This window comes from Melozone crissalis, unplaced genomic scaffold (assembly GCF_028551555.1).
Source record: "Melozone crissalis strain CALT ecotype California unplaced genomic scaffold, PUWL_Pcris_2 ptg000018l_1, whole genome shotgun sequence".
Lineage (NCBI taxonomy): Eukaryota > Metazoa > Chordata > Aves > Passeriformes > Passerellidae > Melozone > Melozone crissalis.
In genome coordinates this window covers 39,030,066-39,047,609 of record NW_026535796.1, presented here as the reverse complement: position 1 = coordinate 39,047,609, position 17,544 = coordinate 39,030,066, and the positions used below count along the sequence as shown (strand labels likewise).

Below are 17,544 nucleotides of genomic sequence, written 5' to 3'. Positions count from 1 at the left end.
ATGGCGACACGCGCCTCACCAGCTCGCCGTGCCCTTTCTCAAAATGGCAGCTGCAGCCTTCAGCCGGGCGGGGCTGCCCATAAAGGCTGGCAAGGCTTCCCGCTCTCCTTTCCCCTGAGCAGGACGGCGGCGCTGGGCGGTGCCGGGCGCTGCCGCCCCGCCCCGGGGCAGGCGGGCGGTGCGGTCACGTGCGCGCGTTGCCGGGCAGTGCGGAGGCGCCGGGGGCCGGGGCGGCCGCGGGAGGGGAGCTGGGCCGGGATGGGCTGCGCGGCGCTGCTCTGGGGCGCGATCCTGCTTGCCTGCAGCTGCGGCCCGGGGCCCCCCAGGGTCGGTGCCGCTCCGCTCTTGGCGGCCACCTACGTGCTGGACGATGCCAACGGGCTGGGCAGGGAGTTCGACGGGATCGGCGCTGTCAGCGGCGGCGGGGTGAGCTGCTCCGCCGGGGATGCGGTGCTGGTACCCTCCTCAGCGCGGCAAGGGACACCTGCGCTGGGCATCCCGGCAGTGGGAGCGTGTGGTGGCTCGGGCCGGGGGTGTGGCGGAGCGGAGCCCTGAGGACTGGCGGGGTGTGGGGAGAGCCCACGACGTGAGCGGGGCTCGATGGGGGAGGCCTGGGGGCGCTGAGGGGAGCGGTGCGGTCGGTGGAGCCGCTGAGGGGAGCGGTGCGGGCGGTGGAGCCGCTGAGGGGAGCTGGAGCCGGGCTCCGCTTCGCGCCACCTGCGCCGTGGCTTTTCGGGGTGCCCAGGGCCAGCCGTGTCCTGGGTGCTGGTGAATGAGAGCTAAGCCGGGCTGGCTTTTTGTGCAGAGGGTCTTAGTAGTCCCTGCGTTTTAAAATACTGGACAAGCCACAGCCGCTCGTCGTCTTTCGTGTGGTCCAGGCAGCAGAGCCGTGAGAGTCCCGGAGCTTTTATCCCCTCTTCGACCTGCTGAGATGCTTTCTTTGGCCTCCCACCTGTGTGCCCTGTGAGCTCCCCTTGCTGTGGCATATGGTGAGCCAAAGCAGGGAGAGCTGAGTAGAGCAGGAGAAGTGGTGCTGGGAGGGAGCTGCCTTGTGCTTGTCATAAAGCCGTGTGATCCCTTTGTTTCTCTGCTCTTTGGACTCTGTTTTCAGTAAATTCCAGGTAACTGAGAGAATGTTTTCCTGTACCAACTGAAAAGGGTGGGCACTTGGCACATCACAGGATTGCAAATACGAGTTTTTGCCTTGCAACAAGGCAGTTGCAACCTGTGAAACCAGAAAGGCACAGCTCAAGGTTTAGAAACAAGTTATGAAGGGCTTAGCTGAGTTCCTGGTGCTATAATTATTTTTGTAGGTTTATTAGCTCTGTGAAAGGCATAGAATGAAAAGCTGGGATGTAGCTAAACATTTGAAAGTTGTGTGTCACATTTTCACGTTTTCTTTCCGTTTTAGGCCACATCTAGACTCCTGGTAAACTACCCAGAACCTTACCGCTCCGAGATTTTAGATTACCTTTTCAAGGTAAAGTTGGCTTCACTGCTGCAATAACGTTTGATTTCATGCAGAATTTCTTACTGTGTAATATGGGAACTCCTATAGTATATTCTATGCCACTTGAAATTAGACAAAATCCCATGTTGTAAAGCATTTATTTTAGTGCTGATTGTTGTCAGAACCTTAAATTTTGGGTGGTGTTTTTGTTCAGGAGACTGTTTCTTCATATTGCTGTGAAAATTCCTTTTGTGTTTTCACAATGTGTTTTGAAAATATGTTTTCAAAAATGTGTTTAACTATATATTTGATCATCTGTGGGGGCTAAATCATAAGTTGTTTCTGTGGCTAAAATGGGGGGTTTAGCTGTTCATAGTGATTGAAGCAAGGGGGTCTTAGAGACAGTTTGGATTTTTTTGGAGTACAGCTAGAGTAACATACCATAAAAATGACTCTGAAGGCTTCAGGTCTGTAACAGCATATCTATTCTAAAGTAGTCTCAAGTACAACTGCAGTGACTCTAGAAGGTGTAGGAAGTTCATTGGTTTGGAAGCTGTGTTAGTTAACAAGTGTAACCTGCAGAGTTACCCAACTTAATATATGGTAAGATTATTGCACTGGACATTAATAGCTTGTTTTGCTTTTGGCACTGTAAATTACTCTGCTGGAAGAGGATGTCATGTCACTTTCAAGTAATGCAATCCAGATGGCTGGAGTAGAATAATTTACCATGCAGTTTAAAGAATTAATTTTCAGGGATAGAGTAAGTAGTAATATGTGCCTGGGGAACCAAAGCTGATGGTTTTTTTTGAGACTAAAGCTGTGTGTTACTAATATGAATGTTCTGATTAGGCATGTGGTAACAGAAAATCTAGAGAGATCATGATTTTCAAAGAACTTTTGACATACTCTTTTACCAAAACCTCTTAAACTGTCTTGTTTGGGAGGGGTGTATCTTACCTCATTCTCCTTGTCTTTTAGTGTCAGTCAACTTTCATGAATGGGACAACAAGTGTGTTAGAAGTTTAAAACAAAAAAAATGTCAAAAAGAGAAATGGTAAATTGAAAATAGTTACTTTGCTGTTAAAAACAAACAAAAATCCCAGACTTATAAGCAAAAAGGCATGTCATGTATGCAGCATTTTTTAAAAATCAAATTGCATTCTTACGTCTTAAAACATTTTTTTAGATACCAAAATTATAGTTGGGTCATTCCATGGAGGAGGCCAGCTTATTAGTGGTTGTTAAAATAATGATTAATTGTAACTTCTGGCTTGAGCAACTCTTAAGCCACTAATGGCTGGAAGAACATATTGGCAGTAGAACCACCTGTATGAGCTTGAGTTTTATATTTGGCTCCAGCAGCCGGATGCCTGGGGAGGGGGATGGTGGACTAGCCAATGGTTTTCCAGTGTGGTGGGTTCTTTCTTCTCTTGCCTATCTGTCTGTAGTTTCCAGATTATTCCTGACCTGTATGTATGCTCTTTCACATAAGCAGTGTAACACTTTACAAACAAGAATAAAAAATACTGACTTCAATAATTTGATTAAAAAAGAAAACAAGTTTGGCTTCTAATAACATTAAAATACTGCTGTGTTCCTCATGTATTCTGTGTTCTGCTTTAGCAGTGCTTTAGTATTTTCTTGAGCATAACCTGTTTAAAATCTGCATAGTTGTGGAGAAGTGTTGTTAATGCTGCAAGAGTCAATAAAACTGTTTAAAGATCAGTGTACTATTTATCCTGGAAGATTTTCTTTTGAAGAGCAGAAATTCATATAATCTCTTATTACATTTATAATGGGTATTTAAAAAAGTAAAAAAAGGAATTTTCAGCATGCTCAAGATTGTACACTGACTTATCTCATTCTTCTTGTTAACAGCAGGATTCTATCTGTTTTTCTGTCTCTTTTTTCCACAGCCAAATTTTGGTGCATCTTTACATATTCTCAAGGTAGAGATTGGAGGTGATGCACAGTCAACAGGTATGGATTTTGCATGAGCAGCATTTAACTTCTTGTTTCAGTGATGCTGTAAGTAACATGTGCTGCACAGGGAGCTGAACTGAGCTGCAATAATCCATAATGGCTTGTACCAGAGAGATTCACACATACATTCTGGAAGCAGCTCTCACTATCCTGTGTTTAATAGGTTCCATTCTAAAGCAAATGAGTTCTGGTTTTTCCCCCCTATTGTAGGTTTCTGAGTTGCAGAGCATTTCTCATGCACAAGTTTCGCAATCCCAGATAGTTTATAGCTTAAAAGCATGAAATGCAAAGGCATCTGATCAGAAACAGTTACATTTCTTTGGTTTAATTAGCTGCAGTGTTTCACTAGAGTGGCATTGGCTGGAATAGCCAATTCCAGTAGGGAGGAATTTTTTTTTCTTCCTGGGAAGAGTTGCAAATGAAAATGTCTTGATGTAATTTGCCTAGCTTACCTACTACATTTACATACAGGAGGAACTATTTAGTAACTGTTGCGACCAAAAGCTGAGAAGCAGAGACTACAGCTTGTATCCTTTTTTGGTATTTTTTGGTATTTTTCTTAAAGTAAATCTGGCCACATCAGACACAGTTAATAAATAGCACAGAATTTGATTTTGTGTTGTTGTGGTGTTATACATATATATATATATATTTGTATACTTGTGTATATATATATATTTGTATACTTGTATATATATATATATATATTTGTATACATACACATTTTTTCCTGTAATGTCTGTGTTTTGTAAAGTTAGATACTGTTTTTCATTTTTGTGTTTACGTCACAAAAAATAGCATGCTGAAAAGTACTATGCTGGATTTAAGAGCTTGGCAATGAATTGCTGGGTGGAGGGAGTGGAATCCTCTTGAGGCATGCACAGACCTTCTCTTCAAACACTCTTACTGCTGGCTCAGGAGACCGTCACATGTCACATTGTGTAATGGTCCAGTTTTGAAAAGAAGAACAATAAGATGCATATATATCAATGCACTAGACTGCAGCTCTTCTTCTGGCCTGAGAGGTGGGATCAGGAGTTCATTTGAAATGTGATCTGAAGCCTAAATTTGCAATCTAATTGTTCTATGTCCTTGACAAACTTACCTTACCTTTTTTAGTAAAGTAAAAAAAAATCAATCCTATTTTCTGTGATGAAATGTGCTGTTTCAGCAGACTTCATTTAAACAAAGTTTCATTAGGAAAGGTCTCTGCATACAATTTAAAATCAGTTGCATAATTGTTGCAGTCACGTGTTACTTGACTTTTGTGTGTAGTGATTTCCCATGCAACACTGATTCTTTTGCACCTTTCTAGTTTGTTTACCTTTGCCTGAGGAAATTGTGCACCTTGTGGTAAATTCCAAAACCTTTTCCTACAGTCACAGAGCACCATGAAAGTTATAAACTAGGTATTTTGCTGTAAAAATAAAAAACCCCACAACCTCTTTCCCGTAATTGAAAAAGATCATGGCAGTTCCTTTCTTTTCTCTCCCTGGCCTTGTGCAGAAGAAACAAACTATAACCTTCTTTTGTTTGTTTTTGGTTTAGAGATAACTTGCTTGCATAATGATTTTTTTTCCTCTTAATCTTAATGCTGTAACATTCCTAGTGGTTGTTAGTATCAAGATATGAGACAATAGCAAATATAGATTTAGTGTTATCATAGCTAGGGATAGAAAATGCCTAATAGTTAACCACATCTGATGTTAAGAGCAGGCAAAACCCCTTCAAAATAAAAATATTAAAATTATGCTAAGTTAACATGCTAAGAGCAAAGGGTAGAAAATCTTGCATTTACCTTCCACTACTCCTTTGGCTTTGAAATACATACCAAGGAACTTGTGAACCATGTAGGAGATACGTGCCTGCATGCTATGTTAGTGAGCAATGCAGCAAACTTGATGATGTGTAACAGCTCGTGACACAGGAGATAATTGTGAGCTGCCTGTCCCTTTCCTTCCTAGATGGCACTGAACCCTCCCATATGCACTATGAGAATGATGAGAACTACTTCCGGGGCTATGAATGGTGGCTGATGAAGGAAGCCAAAAAGAGGAACCCCAAAATTAAATTGATTGGTAAATTGCTTTGAGCTGTTACATTTAAATGCCTTTTTATTCCCCTGACTAAATTACCTATCTGACCCTTAGTTAACATTTTAATGGAGAGATGTTTTGATGTTGCAGTAGACAAAACATAATCTCTAATATTTGTTAAGCTTTTCTTGATGCTTGTTGTGTTTTACATTGTTACTGCAGCACAACATCCTGACAAGAAGCATAAGATAACAAATCTTTAATAATTTGCTTGTATTAAGTAACTAATACTTCTAGTATATTGCAGCAATGAACATGATTGATTTATCATGAGAGATGAATTTCTGAATAATTGAGTAAAAAAAATGGGGAGGGATAAAGTGAAGTTACTGCAAGCATAAATATGTAAATCTTACACACACTGCATTTGATTAAACGTTCTTATTACAAACCAATCACACACCTTCACTGTAGTGAAGAAGATTTTCGCCTTCTGATATGTCCTACATATGTAGTTGAGTTGTAAGAGGAGTTTCCTCTCTTCCTGTTTTGATTGTGAGTTATGTGTGTGTTGTGACAATACAAATGTGGAACCCTAGGCTGTATTTCTGTATTTTGGAAACACAAATGTGTTTCACATGAAACAAGGTAAGAAGTCTATTGGTTAAAAGGTGTCTTAATTTTCTCAGCTTCCAGGGGGCTTTATCATATCCAGCCATGAAGCAAAGCTTGGTGCAGGATTTGCCAGTCATGTTCTGTTAGGCCAACTATTTATGAGTAATTTTAATTATTAATAATATCCCTCTTCCCTCACATCAAGCTCTCAATAAAGGAAGGAGGGTTTATTTTTAAATTAGCTTATGGTTTCTTATACAAGTTGGCTGGATGCTTAGCAGCATCTGGTTAGATTAATTTGTTTTTCTTATTTACCACAAGATCCAGTGAACAGCTGAGACTGGGAAATGATTTTTTATTATCCTAATCTTCCTCCTTCTGTTATAATCAGATCATCATGTCTTCTTAAGTTCATGTTTATGAGATAAACAATTTTTCATGTTCTGTATTGACCTTTGCTTTAGCTTTGTAAATATTTATCCTAAAATCTTTGGATTTTTAAACTAGTTAGAGCTAGTACCATAAAACCGACAAATTATATGTAGTCAGTTGTTGTCTAGTAATGAATGCTTCCTAGCTCATTAAAAAAAGCAGCTATTAATTGTTTGATCATAGTTTGTATTAGACCATGCTCTGCAGTTGGAGAAGTTACATTTCATTGCCTTCACTGGAACCAAGCCAGTTTCAAGTGCATATTTGTTCCTTCATTTCAGGCAGAGCAAATTACAGCTTGCTCTTTAAGCTTATTGAGTAATGTTAGCCAGCCACTTACCTTATTGGTTTGTTTTTCTTCTCTCTTTCCAGGGTTACCTTGGGCATTTCCAGGATGGATAGGGAAGGGTGAAAATTGGCCCTATGACTATCCAGATATCACTGCTTACTATATTGTTTCTTGGATATTAGGAGCAAAACAGTATCATGATTTGGACATTGATTATATTGGGGTCAGTAAAGCAAAATTTCTTGTGTATTTTATGTATATTTTATCTATCTTCACTCCTAAAATCTTGGTCTTGCCTCTCATTGTTGATGATTGGAGGACGAGGATGGCAAGAGAAATTTTTTTCGTAATTGCAATTTCAGCTTGTACTGTTAGCAGGGGAAAGGCAGTAGTGTTAGTTTACAGTCCTCCTGAAATGATGGTTGTTAAAGCAGAAAAAGTGTCAAGTGGTTCCTACTTTCCCAGTTCTAAAACAGTTACCAAATAACTTGAGAGTTCTTTTTCCTTTTCTGCCTTTTGTTCTGCTTGCCTTTCAGCAGTTACCACATAACAAAAAGCATCAGTTAACACTGTTTCAAAGTCAGCTAACATGACTTAGCATAGGGTATGGTTGTTATTTTGCAGAGGAGCAGTCCTCTACAACTTTTTGCATTTTTGCCTGAGTCATTTATGGTAGATAAAAGTTCATGTTTTACAGTACAACTGTTGTGGTGTCCTATACTGCAGTATAGGGAAGTAGTGAATGAATGTCTGAGAAAAAATGTCATAAATTGGAGATGAGAGAGAAGCAGACAATCTGAAAAAGCGTTTCAAGTTCACTATTTGAGCAAGAAAGTGTGTCTAGGGTTTCTCTAAAATCAATCCTATACTTACTGAACACTTATTTTGGAGTCCTAAATGTTTTAATGTGAGAAGTTTAACTGCAGAAAAGCTGAAAATCACTTCAACAGTCCAGACAAAGCTTCTAAAACTGTGATTCCCATCCCTTAGTGGTCAGATGTTTCTGCTGCAATGTGGGAAGGTCAGGATCTCTCCTGTATCTCCTGGGGAATGCATCCCCCTTGGTGTTGCTGGCTTATTTCAGTTGGGTCAGTCTTGCACTGTGGGTAACATAGTGATACTTCAGCACTTCAGTTGTGGGGAGAGGAAGAACAGTTGCTGTTACATTTTTCTCTGCTCTGCGTTCTTGGAGTAGAAAGTAAGTTCTGCTTACTTCATGTGTTTGAGTAATATTGACTTCAGTGTTGTTACTTCACGGTAATTAGCTTTCTAAATTCTGTCCTCCTAAGAAAAGGTAATTTCTGCTTATCCAGGCAATGTGATGATATTACATATTGTCTCATTTCTTTGTGGGTATAATCTGAAATGCAGGGAAACACTGAGAGGTCTGTGAAGGCTCAGAACCTGTCAAAACAATTTCAATGCTATTATGGTTGTACATGGTTAGTCTTTACCACTCTTTTTGCTGTAAGTCCATGTTCTGTATCACTGTTTGCTTTATGATGAGATGAGCCTTGCACTAAGTAATGTTTTAATTGACTCATTCCTGAAGTTTCATGTTAGCATTTATAGGAAGATGTAGAAATATCAAAATAAATTGTATTTACTCCTAAACTAAACCTTTACTGGTGAATGTGAGTCACAGTGTTCATGTTGCAGTTTGAAAAGAAAGAAAAATGGTTTCTGCCTATGTGTGTTATAGGCCAGGGGATTTGGTAGAATGGAAGATCAGTGCTCCTGCTTTTCAATTTTCAGCTGTGTTTAGCTTAAACTCTCTTTCCATAAAAGATGGAAAATTTAGAAATTAGCTCATTTTGTGTCTGTTTACTTAAAATATGCTTTTGTGTTGAAGCTTGGATGTAGTCCTGTGTAAATTAGAAAGAACAGTAAGCTTCATAGGTTTTGTTCAATATATTAGTTATTATGGCTCTCCTGTGCCCATGTATTGCAACAGGGGCCCATTCATTAGGCCACACCTTGAAGCCACAATGATTTCTCAATGATTTCTAGCAAACTGTAGAGCCGTTGGTAATGTAACACTGCTGCCATTGTGGAGCTCAAGCAGCTCTAGCATTCTTGTCAGAGAGAAGGCAGTCAGCAGACCTTAGAGAAAGATAAACAAGTGCCCACTATGAACTTTCATACTGAATTTTCCCCAGAAAAGCCGATAACAAAATCAGCCAGCACTTCCCTCTAGATCACGGAAATCATGGAGCTGATTAATGGATTCTATAATCTTGCCTATATATAAATGAAATCTTTTAATTCTCCATTGACGTATCCTGATTGTTCTAAATGGATTTTACTTTCTCTTTATAGATATGGAATGAAAGGGCATTTAGTAGCAAATACATTAAGGTATGTATTCTTATTTCTGTAAAGTGCTTGTCGTACTGTACACAAACAATTAGCTTTCTGAATTTGTGTAGGAAAGGGACCATAATTCTATATCTCTTACTGAACTGTGTTTCTTGAAGTTGCATGCATGGAAAGATTACATGTTCAAATATCTAGATTGTTTATTTTGTCTGTCTGAGACTGTTACTTTGAACTTTGGGCATGTCAGTGTATGCTAAATGCTTCTAAATTTTTATGGAAGCTTCAGTTGATGCTACTATCATACCAACTTAAATCATCTTTATACCAGCTTGGATATAGCTAGAAGTCCAAGATCTAGAATTGCCTAAAATTCTGTAGCTAAGTTCTGTGATAACAGTACCCTTAAATATTGCTATTAAATCACAGTAAAGGCTTTGTGTTTTTAACTTTGCAAAATTCAGTACCTTTTGTTCTAAAAAGCTGGAAGAACACAGTATTTCACATAATCAACCTTAAGATAGCTGTAATATTTCTCACTACTGAATGCTCCTGCAGTGCCCCCTGCCCTGCTTTGAAAACTCTCTTCTGTTTGTTATATTGTCTTGTGGTGAGATCTTAAGCACAAGCTCCTGCTTTGTTCCTTTCCTTGTTCTTGCTTGAGTCTAAGACACAATGGCATTACCCCTTCTTAAAACCAAACAAGACTCAGAGAATCATAGAATAGCTTGAGTTGCAAGGGACCTTAAAGATCATCCAGTTCCAGTCCTCCTACCATGGTCAGAGACACCTTCCAGTAGACCACGTTGCTCAAAACCTCATCCAGCCTGGCCTTGAACACTTCCAGGGATGGGGCCATCCATTCAACCTTGTTCTGTCACTACATGCTTTTGTTAAAAGTCCCTCTCTGTATTTTCTTGTGGAGTCTCAAGGTACTGGAAGGCAACAATTAGGTCACCCCAAAACCTTCTCTTCAGGGTGAACAATCTCAAATCTGTGTCATGTCACCTTGGGGCTTTCTTGTCTGCTTGTCTTGGCTTGCTCATCTGACAAGAAAGAATATGGAGAACAAACTGTTGAGTCTAGGGCCACCATCCTTCTTTATAGCTTTTTGAACACTGTTGAATTGGGACTGAGCATTTGGCTTCCAGAGCTGAATATTTTGTTTAAAATTTGACCATAAAATCACTCAAATATTTACTGAAAGGTTTTGGCCTTCCTTCCACTGTTAACTGATAAGAGGTTTTTTATTGAACACCTGTTCTACCATTCATTCTCTTACAGTGTCACTTGGCAGCACTTCTCTCCTCAGCACTACAGTTCTGTTTGCCATTTTGCAAGAGGGCAATATACTGAAATGTACTGCTCCACACCAAACATTTTGTGTAATTCCTGTTGAATACATCACAGATAAGCTCTTAGTTATCTGGCTAAGGTTTTACTTGTAAAATGTTATTCTAGATCCTTCATCCTCTAAGGCACTGGTTATGTTTCTTAATAAGCAGAAAAAAAAAGAAGAAAGAAATGGAGACTCTAATGCTGCCAAATTCTTGTTCAATAAAACCCCGTTCTTTCTGAATGAATACTGTGTGTGAGGCAACTCTTCTGCAAATGTGGAGTGTGTTTTGGGTGCATGCAGTTCTGTGCCCTTGGTACTTCTCTTTCAGCATGGAAATTCTGAAATCATTAATTTTGTTCTTCTGAGCTGTCTCTGTGGTTAGGCAATTTTTCTGAGTGTCTAGGTAGCTAGAATGCTTTAAATTTCAAGGACCTTCTAGTATTATGAGTTTTTCTTTTGTAGACTTTGTGTTTCAAAAGTTTCAAAGAGCTGAACAGAACTTCATTGCTATTTTTCTTCTTAGTAAGTTGTATGTCCCAATTAGTTTTAGATCTAGGCTTTGATTGTCATCAACATTTAGACTTTTATTTCTGTCCTTACTTGACTACATGAAAAAGAGAAATGTTCCCTATTCTTTTTCACATTGCCTGAGGGCTATTACAAGAAATAATTTGAGAGTTCATGCCCACTGATCTTTCAATCAAGTTGTAAAATCTTTTTTATGCATGCATGCACACAGTGCATCATTCTTTTATAACAAAAATTGAAAAAAAAATTTAGACTGTGAACTGGGTTTTTTTCAGATGCAGCTGTATGTACAAGCTGCTGAAAATATATTTTTTAATTTTTTTTTAGATTTCTGGTTTGAATTTTCAGATAGTACCAGCCCTCTGTAAGTGTGGTTCATTCTTAACTGTTAAGGCTGAGTATATTTTGTGTGGGTATATTTTACCTAAGAATTTCCACAGACAGATGTGAGCTGTTTATCATCTTTAACAGCAAAATAGTAGAGAGAAGCTGGAAAGACAGAATAGGAATTCTTTTCTGCTGGCATGTTTGAATTCAAAGTTGGTTGCCCTCAGTTTTGTTGTAAATATGCAATTCTAGGCTTTCCCTGAAAGCTAGTGAAACATGAGAACCAAGTAGTGGGAAAATTTAAATATTAAACTTAAACTTAAAACATCAAGGATATTTTTTTTGTTCAGTAAAATGGGCAGTGAAAAAAATGTTTAGGTGCTCTTCACTTGAACAGGACAGTGTTTGGCAGAGATTTCTGTTCTTGTAGAGAGCTGCATGGATAGATCTTTTCTATTTTAAAACTTCAATCTCTGTTTTTCCAATGTACTTTTTTGGGGATCAGGTTAACTTTTGCTTCCAATTACTTGAGAATGTATGTTCACTTCCATATTTCAGCTAACTGTCATTTTTAGATTAGTTTGATCTGACTGACTTGATAAATCCATTAATTTTGTGTAATGAGTTACATACGTGCCAGGGAGTCAGTATAGAGTGTCCAAGTGGAATATATGTATTGTCATCTTATTACAAAAGTTCCATACCTTCTCAGTGATTTCTCATGGACAGCTCCTCACAGCACTGCCAACAAACTCCATCTCTCTCCTCACCCAGCTAACCCACTCTTTTGTAGTGCTCATCTTCTTACTGGACACAGCTGTGGCCTATTAAGGGCAGGCCTGTTCCTAATCTTTGGTGATTAGTACAGCTGCAACTCCTCAGGTGTGAGATTACCTTCTGCACTATCTTTATTTTCTTACATTCTGTCCCTCCACATATCTGTGTGCACTTGTGGTGTCAAAAGTTATCCAAGTGATGAGAAGCCCATTTTTGTGTAATGACCATCTCAATATCAGAGGTAACCCTTCAGTTTTAAAAATACTTACCATAACTTCATCTTAGTTGCCACCATAGCTCTTGTTTGAGAAGTGAGAACTTTTCTTATCCATCCTGGTCTGTAAATAGAGGCTTCCACTGACTCCTTCCAAAGTTCTTGTTTTCAGTCTTAAATTTCATGTTGCCTCATTGATGAAGGCTGTCCTTTAAGTGGTGTTGTCTGTTACTAAGGTGCTCCGACATTCTTTGGACAGACTGGGTCTGTGGAACGTTGGCATCATCGCTGCGGATGGAGATTGGAGCATCTCAAACGAGATGATAGTTGATCCCTATCTTAATGAGGCTATTGAGGTAGTCGGGTAAGTGTGGGAGAAGGGAGGCCTTGTAAACATCCCTTCCTATCTCTAAGTCTTCCTCTCCATTTTCAAGAGTCATATATTCTTATTTCATACTTCCTAGCTGTTTCCATTTTTCCATCATTGTGTACGGTGGTGATGGATTAGTCTTTCTTGTCTTTCTTCTTTCAGTTTAGTAAATGTGTAAGCTGACCTTATCACTCTTCTATCATTTCTTTCAAGTGTCCATTTAGGAATTGTGTTTTAGGCTTCTTAGCACTAGCAAATGACAGGAAACTTCTAACTAATCTGCATGTGCATGTTCCAAGTCAGAAAAACCTTAGGATTGGATTCTTGGTCTGCAACTGGTTTTCATTTTGGGCGAACTTGAGCTTTCAGAGTGGAACTTATCACCCTGGGACTTTCTGTGGCTGCAGCTGAGATTTTTCTGGTCATATACTAGAGCTAGAAGTTTCTGTTTCTTGTTTAATGTCTGATAACAGATAATATTAGCAATGCATGCACTGACAGTAACTTAGAAGTAAAAACAAGCGCCCAAAGTTTGTAAACTAATACAGCCTATCTCAATTTTTTCTGGTGGTTTTTCAGCAAATGTCAACTCAACTGTTTACCTTCACTTTTGTTCCATAACACACTTTTTTACTTGCTTCTGGCAATTTACTCTGCTGCTCTGCTCTTTTTGTAAACTCTGGTTTCTCAAAATTATATGTAGTTTTTACAAAATTACGCGTTCCCAGTGGTAATTATCTGTGCAGATACAAATTGCTCACTTGTGTTACATTTGTTAACTTGTTTATCTCTGTTGTTAACATTACTGTGATAAGAGCATTCTTGTGGTCCCTGATGTACCATTTACCCTCTGTATGTAACGAAGTGTGATATGCTCATCATAGTTTAAGTGAATGCATGGCTGAAGGGTTATAGCAAGTCAGTTAAGTGAGGATTTTATAAAGAAACTGCTTTCGTATGTGTTGAGTTTGTAAACATCAATCACCTGAAGGTGGCTGCCTGAGAAATCCTGATTATAGTGTCAGCATAGAGTAACTCCTTTGGTCTAAAATAAACTTAAAAAAGACTTTGTTAGGTTAGGCAAGACTTGCAGCTCAACAGGTGCATTAGGAAATGTTTTAGTAATGATTTCCATGGCAATACAGCTTGAAGAATGAATGTACTGACGGTGTACAACTCTTGCTTCTTTAAGAGCTTGGCAGAAACAAGGACAGGAGTACTTTTTCTTGTTTGTGCCTTTAGAACCACAGACATGTTTTAGTTGTTCTTTAAAAGGGAAGTTCTTTTTGTCAGAGTTTTTTCTTGAATGTCATACAGATTTTTCCCCAATTTCCCCACCACCACTGATCACAAAAAATGAAGTGTCAAGTTTTCCTGTGCAGGAAACTTTGGTTTTGTTATCTATCAAGAAATTAAGGTTAGTACAAAACAAGAACACCATGTTTCTTAACCAATGCTGACTTTAGGGTACTAACTACCATAGAGAGTTCTTGCTGACCTAGTGAAAGACAATATTATTTAGATGTCTGTCCTTCAAATGCTCAGGTTCAGAAAGTTCATTCGCATCTTATATTTTACCTGTCAGCACTGTAACATCTAAGTGGCTGATCTGCAAATAGAGTATCTTGCATTAAATGAGATATGCTTTGTCTTTATTTGTACTTTTGCGTCTGTAAGAAGAACAAAACATGTCTAATTTTTCTTTTTATCATGTATTTTGGAATTCAGAATGGTAGAAGAAGAAGGTGTCCTTTGAAGTCACTTTGTGCTTGACAGTCTTGTATGTTCTGTTTGGTGTAACAGTTGTCCAAGTTGCAGAAACATGAATTGAAGCATAGTAGTTTTTTCAGCTGGTGCTGAAGAAGATGGTGCCTTTCCGAATATAAAGTTTTGACAATTTGAAAAACTTTTTTTTTTTTCTTCTCTCTGTTCTTTGCTCTCCTTTTTTTTTCTCCCAAGCTGTTGAGGTACACATTGGATAAGCATGGTCTGGAGCAGGTGAGGATCATAGCCAGCGATAGACTGTGGGAGCCCATTTCCTTTGTCATGATGATTGACTCTGAGCTCCACGGAGTGGTCGATGTGATTGGGTAGGGGGTTCTCTCTCTTCTTCTTTCTTGGTGGTTTGTTTATAGTTTGTCTTCACCTTATTTATAACTAACACAGACAAAGCTTTACCTCTCTGTACTCTTACCTGCAAGGAAAGGATTGATACTATAAAACTCTCTTACTAACCCAATCAAATCACGCAGTTCTTGTCCCAGTAACAGCCGCAACCTTTAATTGAATGAGGAGTCTTCTATCATGCTGGAGATTCCTGTTGGGCATGGTTGCACTTTTGATGGATGGAAGGTTTTTTGGACAACACTGTTTGTTATTAGGGTTTTGGTTACCCTTAACTGGTATGCAAAAAGTGCTTTAGCTTTACAACTTAGTACACAGCCTTGTAATTTCCGCTGGTTTGTTATTGAAATTTTGTGATCCAGAAGTGAATTTGGGCTGTGATTCTTTGCGTTACAATGTCTTGATTCTTAGCTCCCATTTTGTTTTGATGACAAATTTGTATTTGAAACATGGAACCAGTTGATTTTTAATACTAGTTTTGGGTTTTATCATAATAATATTTTACTAGTAGACTAAATTCGAGATTGATTGATGGCTGAATGGAAATGTGTGTACAAAATGTTCATTAACTTTTCTTTTTACAGTAGGTCTAAACTTTACTTACTAGGTCCCATAAACTTGCCTGACCCAATCACATGCTTCAAATGTGTCAGTTCCTTGCTTCAATTTGAGTCTTTTCCATTAATCTTTATATATCTGAACCATAGGAGGTATAGAAATGAGGGTTTTTTTCTGCAAATTCATATAGGAAATCAGTGTCATGTACCCTTGCAATTAACCCCTCCCCCCCTTCTGAACATGAAGAGTATCCTGGCAGTTTTTCCTAGGTGGAGTCTTGGATCATGTCTGGATGAAGCTCAACAGTTTTTACACTGTCTAAGTAAGCTCTAAGTGTAAGTTTTACATCCCTACTCTGATTCAGTCTTAGCAGGGAAATGAAAGATCTCTTGTGTATTTCAACTTTTATTGGACAGGGATATTGACACTTAAGAAACACATTTTCAGGACAAATTATTCCTTCTCTGCTTTATTTTTGCAAGCTGTGCACTTTATGCCATTACAGAAACCTTATGCTTGGTACTAAGGCAATACTTAGGTTTCCAAGCCAAAGGGGAAATACACACTAATCTGTACAGCAGAGCAGAATGTAGCTAAAATCCCCACTGTCTGTTACATTACTGATAGTGAAGCTGCATATGAAGGACTACAACACTGGGAAGTAGGTCATTGTCCACTAGAGGGAAAATAATGAAAAAAACCCCAACAGTCAGCCTAGAAAAACTGTTGGTTTTGTATTCCTGCCACAAATGAATCAATTTGTCAAGCTGCAGTTAAGGAAATAGTTCCATTTTAGTGTATGTATAAAGTGTGTTTAATGAATGTGCTAAGTGAGGAAAATCACAACCCTGTTTCCTGCAAGTGATTTGAAAGGTTTTATTTCAGTCAGCAAACCTTGCACCATGGTCAGTGTTGTGATTGAGTATAGTCAAAGTCTCCATTGGGAGAAAGGATGTCTCATACTAAGGAAGGCCTTGAAAAGAAAATTAGCTATCTTTATATGTTTCAACTATTATCAGTTTATATCTTGTAACTTCTCTAGTCCAAGTAACATGTTTTTTTGAAACCTGAGTTTATTAAAAAGGATGTAGAAAATCAATCAAGTTCATGTTTATTTCTAAGTGATTCATGCAGCTAAATTCTTAGTATAATGCCTAGTGCTGTATCTTACTGTTAGTTTTACATCATTTGTAGTTTTGTTTAAGATAGTATGAGTTAGCATGTATTTTCTCTATTCAGCACATTATGGTAATGACCATCTTCAAGCTCCATTTCAGGACAGAGATTTGCTTTAGCAAGCTGTGAAAATTGCATGGCATCTATAAATCTAAGTTTAACTAAATGCTATCATGTAGCAGAAGAAATAATCTACTAATGTAAATACAATAAGCTCTGGAATGTTACAGCTCCCCCTTGTTCAATATTCTTGTATTCTGCTTGTGGCATTCCAAAAAAAATTTATTTTTCATTTTCAGTTTGAAGAAAGTGATTCATTGCTGCTATATATACTTCCAAACTTTGATTTTCTCCTTGTACTAAGTGCTCTTTCTTTTCAAAATATTGTGTAGGGCTCACTATCCTGGGACAAAAACAGTGAAGAATGCCATATTAACTGGGAAGAAACTGTGGTCATCAGAAGATTACAGTACTTTCAATAATGATGTTGGTGCAGGCTGCTGGGCTCGGATCCTGAACCAAAACTACGTGAACGGAAACATGACTGCGTAAGTGTTGGGCGCTGTTACTTGCTTTCACAACGTGGGGTGTAAGAATTATTTAAAGTGCTATTAAATAACACATCCATCTGCTCTGGTGAGAAACCAGGTAAACTGAAAGTCACCCCAATGTGGTCTGAATTCAGATATTGTAAGATAGGAAGTCTGCTGTTCTGACCTCTTTCTGGAGTAGAAGTCCCACAAGTTTCAATGTGTTCTTGTTCCCCAGCACTTGATGGGGTTATGCAGTTTATGCAGTGGGTTTATGCAGTTCATTTCAGATGCCTTTGAGAATGATGATAATTATTAAAAAGAGAATGTTCTTAAGAAGAGGGGACATTGGAGGAAAATAACCGTAAAACTAATTTATAATATTTTTCTTAAGGTCTTTATCAGATTGTTTGTCTTCGGTTAAACAGATAATTACAGATAATTACAGTTTTTCCATACAGCTTATTTTTCAGAATC

General features: G+C 38.6%; 1 protein-coding gene across 2 annotated transcripts in view; it reads left to right on the top strand.

Annotated features, from left to right (window-relative positions):
* The window catches only part of GALC (galactosylceramidase), a 32,169-nt gene continuing 14,625 nt past the window's right edge, over positions 1–17,544 (top strand). The window contains exons 1-8 of one of the 2 annotated variants that reach the window (XM_054275903.1): positions 1–426; positions 1,412–1,480; positions 3,370–3,433; positions 5,401–5,514; positions 6,892–7,031; positions 9,128–9,166; positions 14,639–14,769; positions 16,930–17,085. In XM_054275903.1, the coding sequence (XP_054131878.1) occupies positions 1–426; positions 1,412–1,480; positions 3,370–3,433; positions 5,401–5,514; positions 6,892–7,031; positions 9,128–9,166; positions 14,639–14,769; positions 16,930–17,085 (1,139 nt within the window). Of the gene's footprint in view, positions 427–1,411; positions 1,481–3,369; positions 3,434–5,400; positions 5,515–6,891; positions 7,032–9,127; positions 9,167–12,545; positions 12,674–14,638; positions 14,770–16,929; positions 17,086–17,544 lie in introns of both variants that reach the window. The other variant, XM_054275904.1, reaches the window with a different exon arrangement.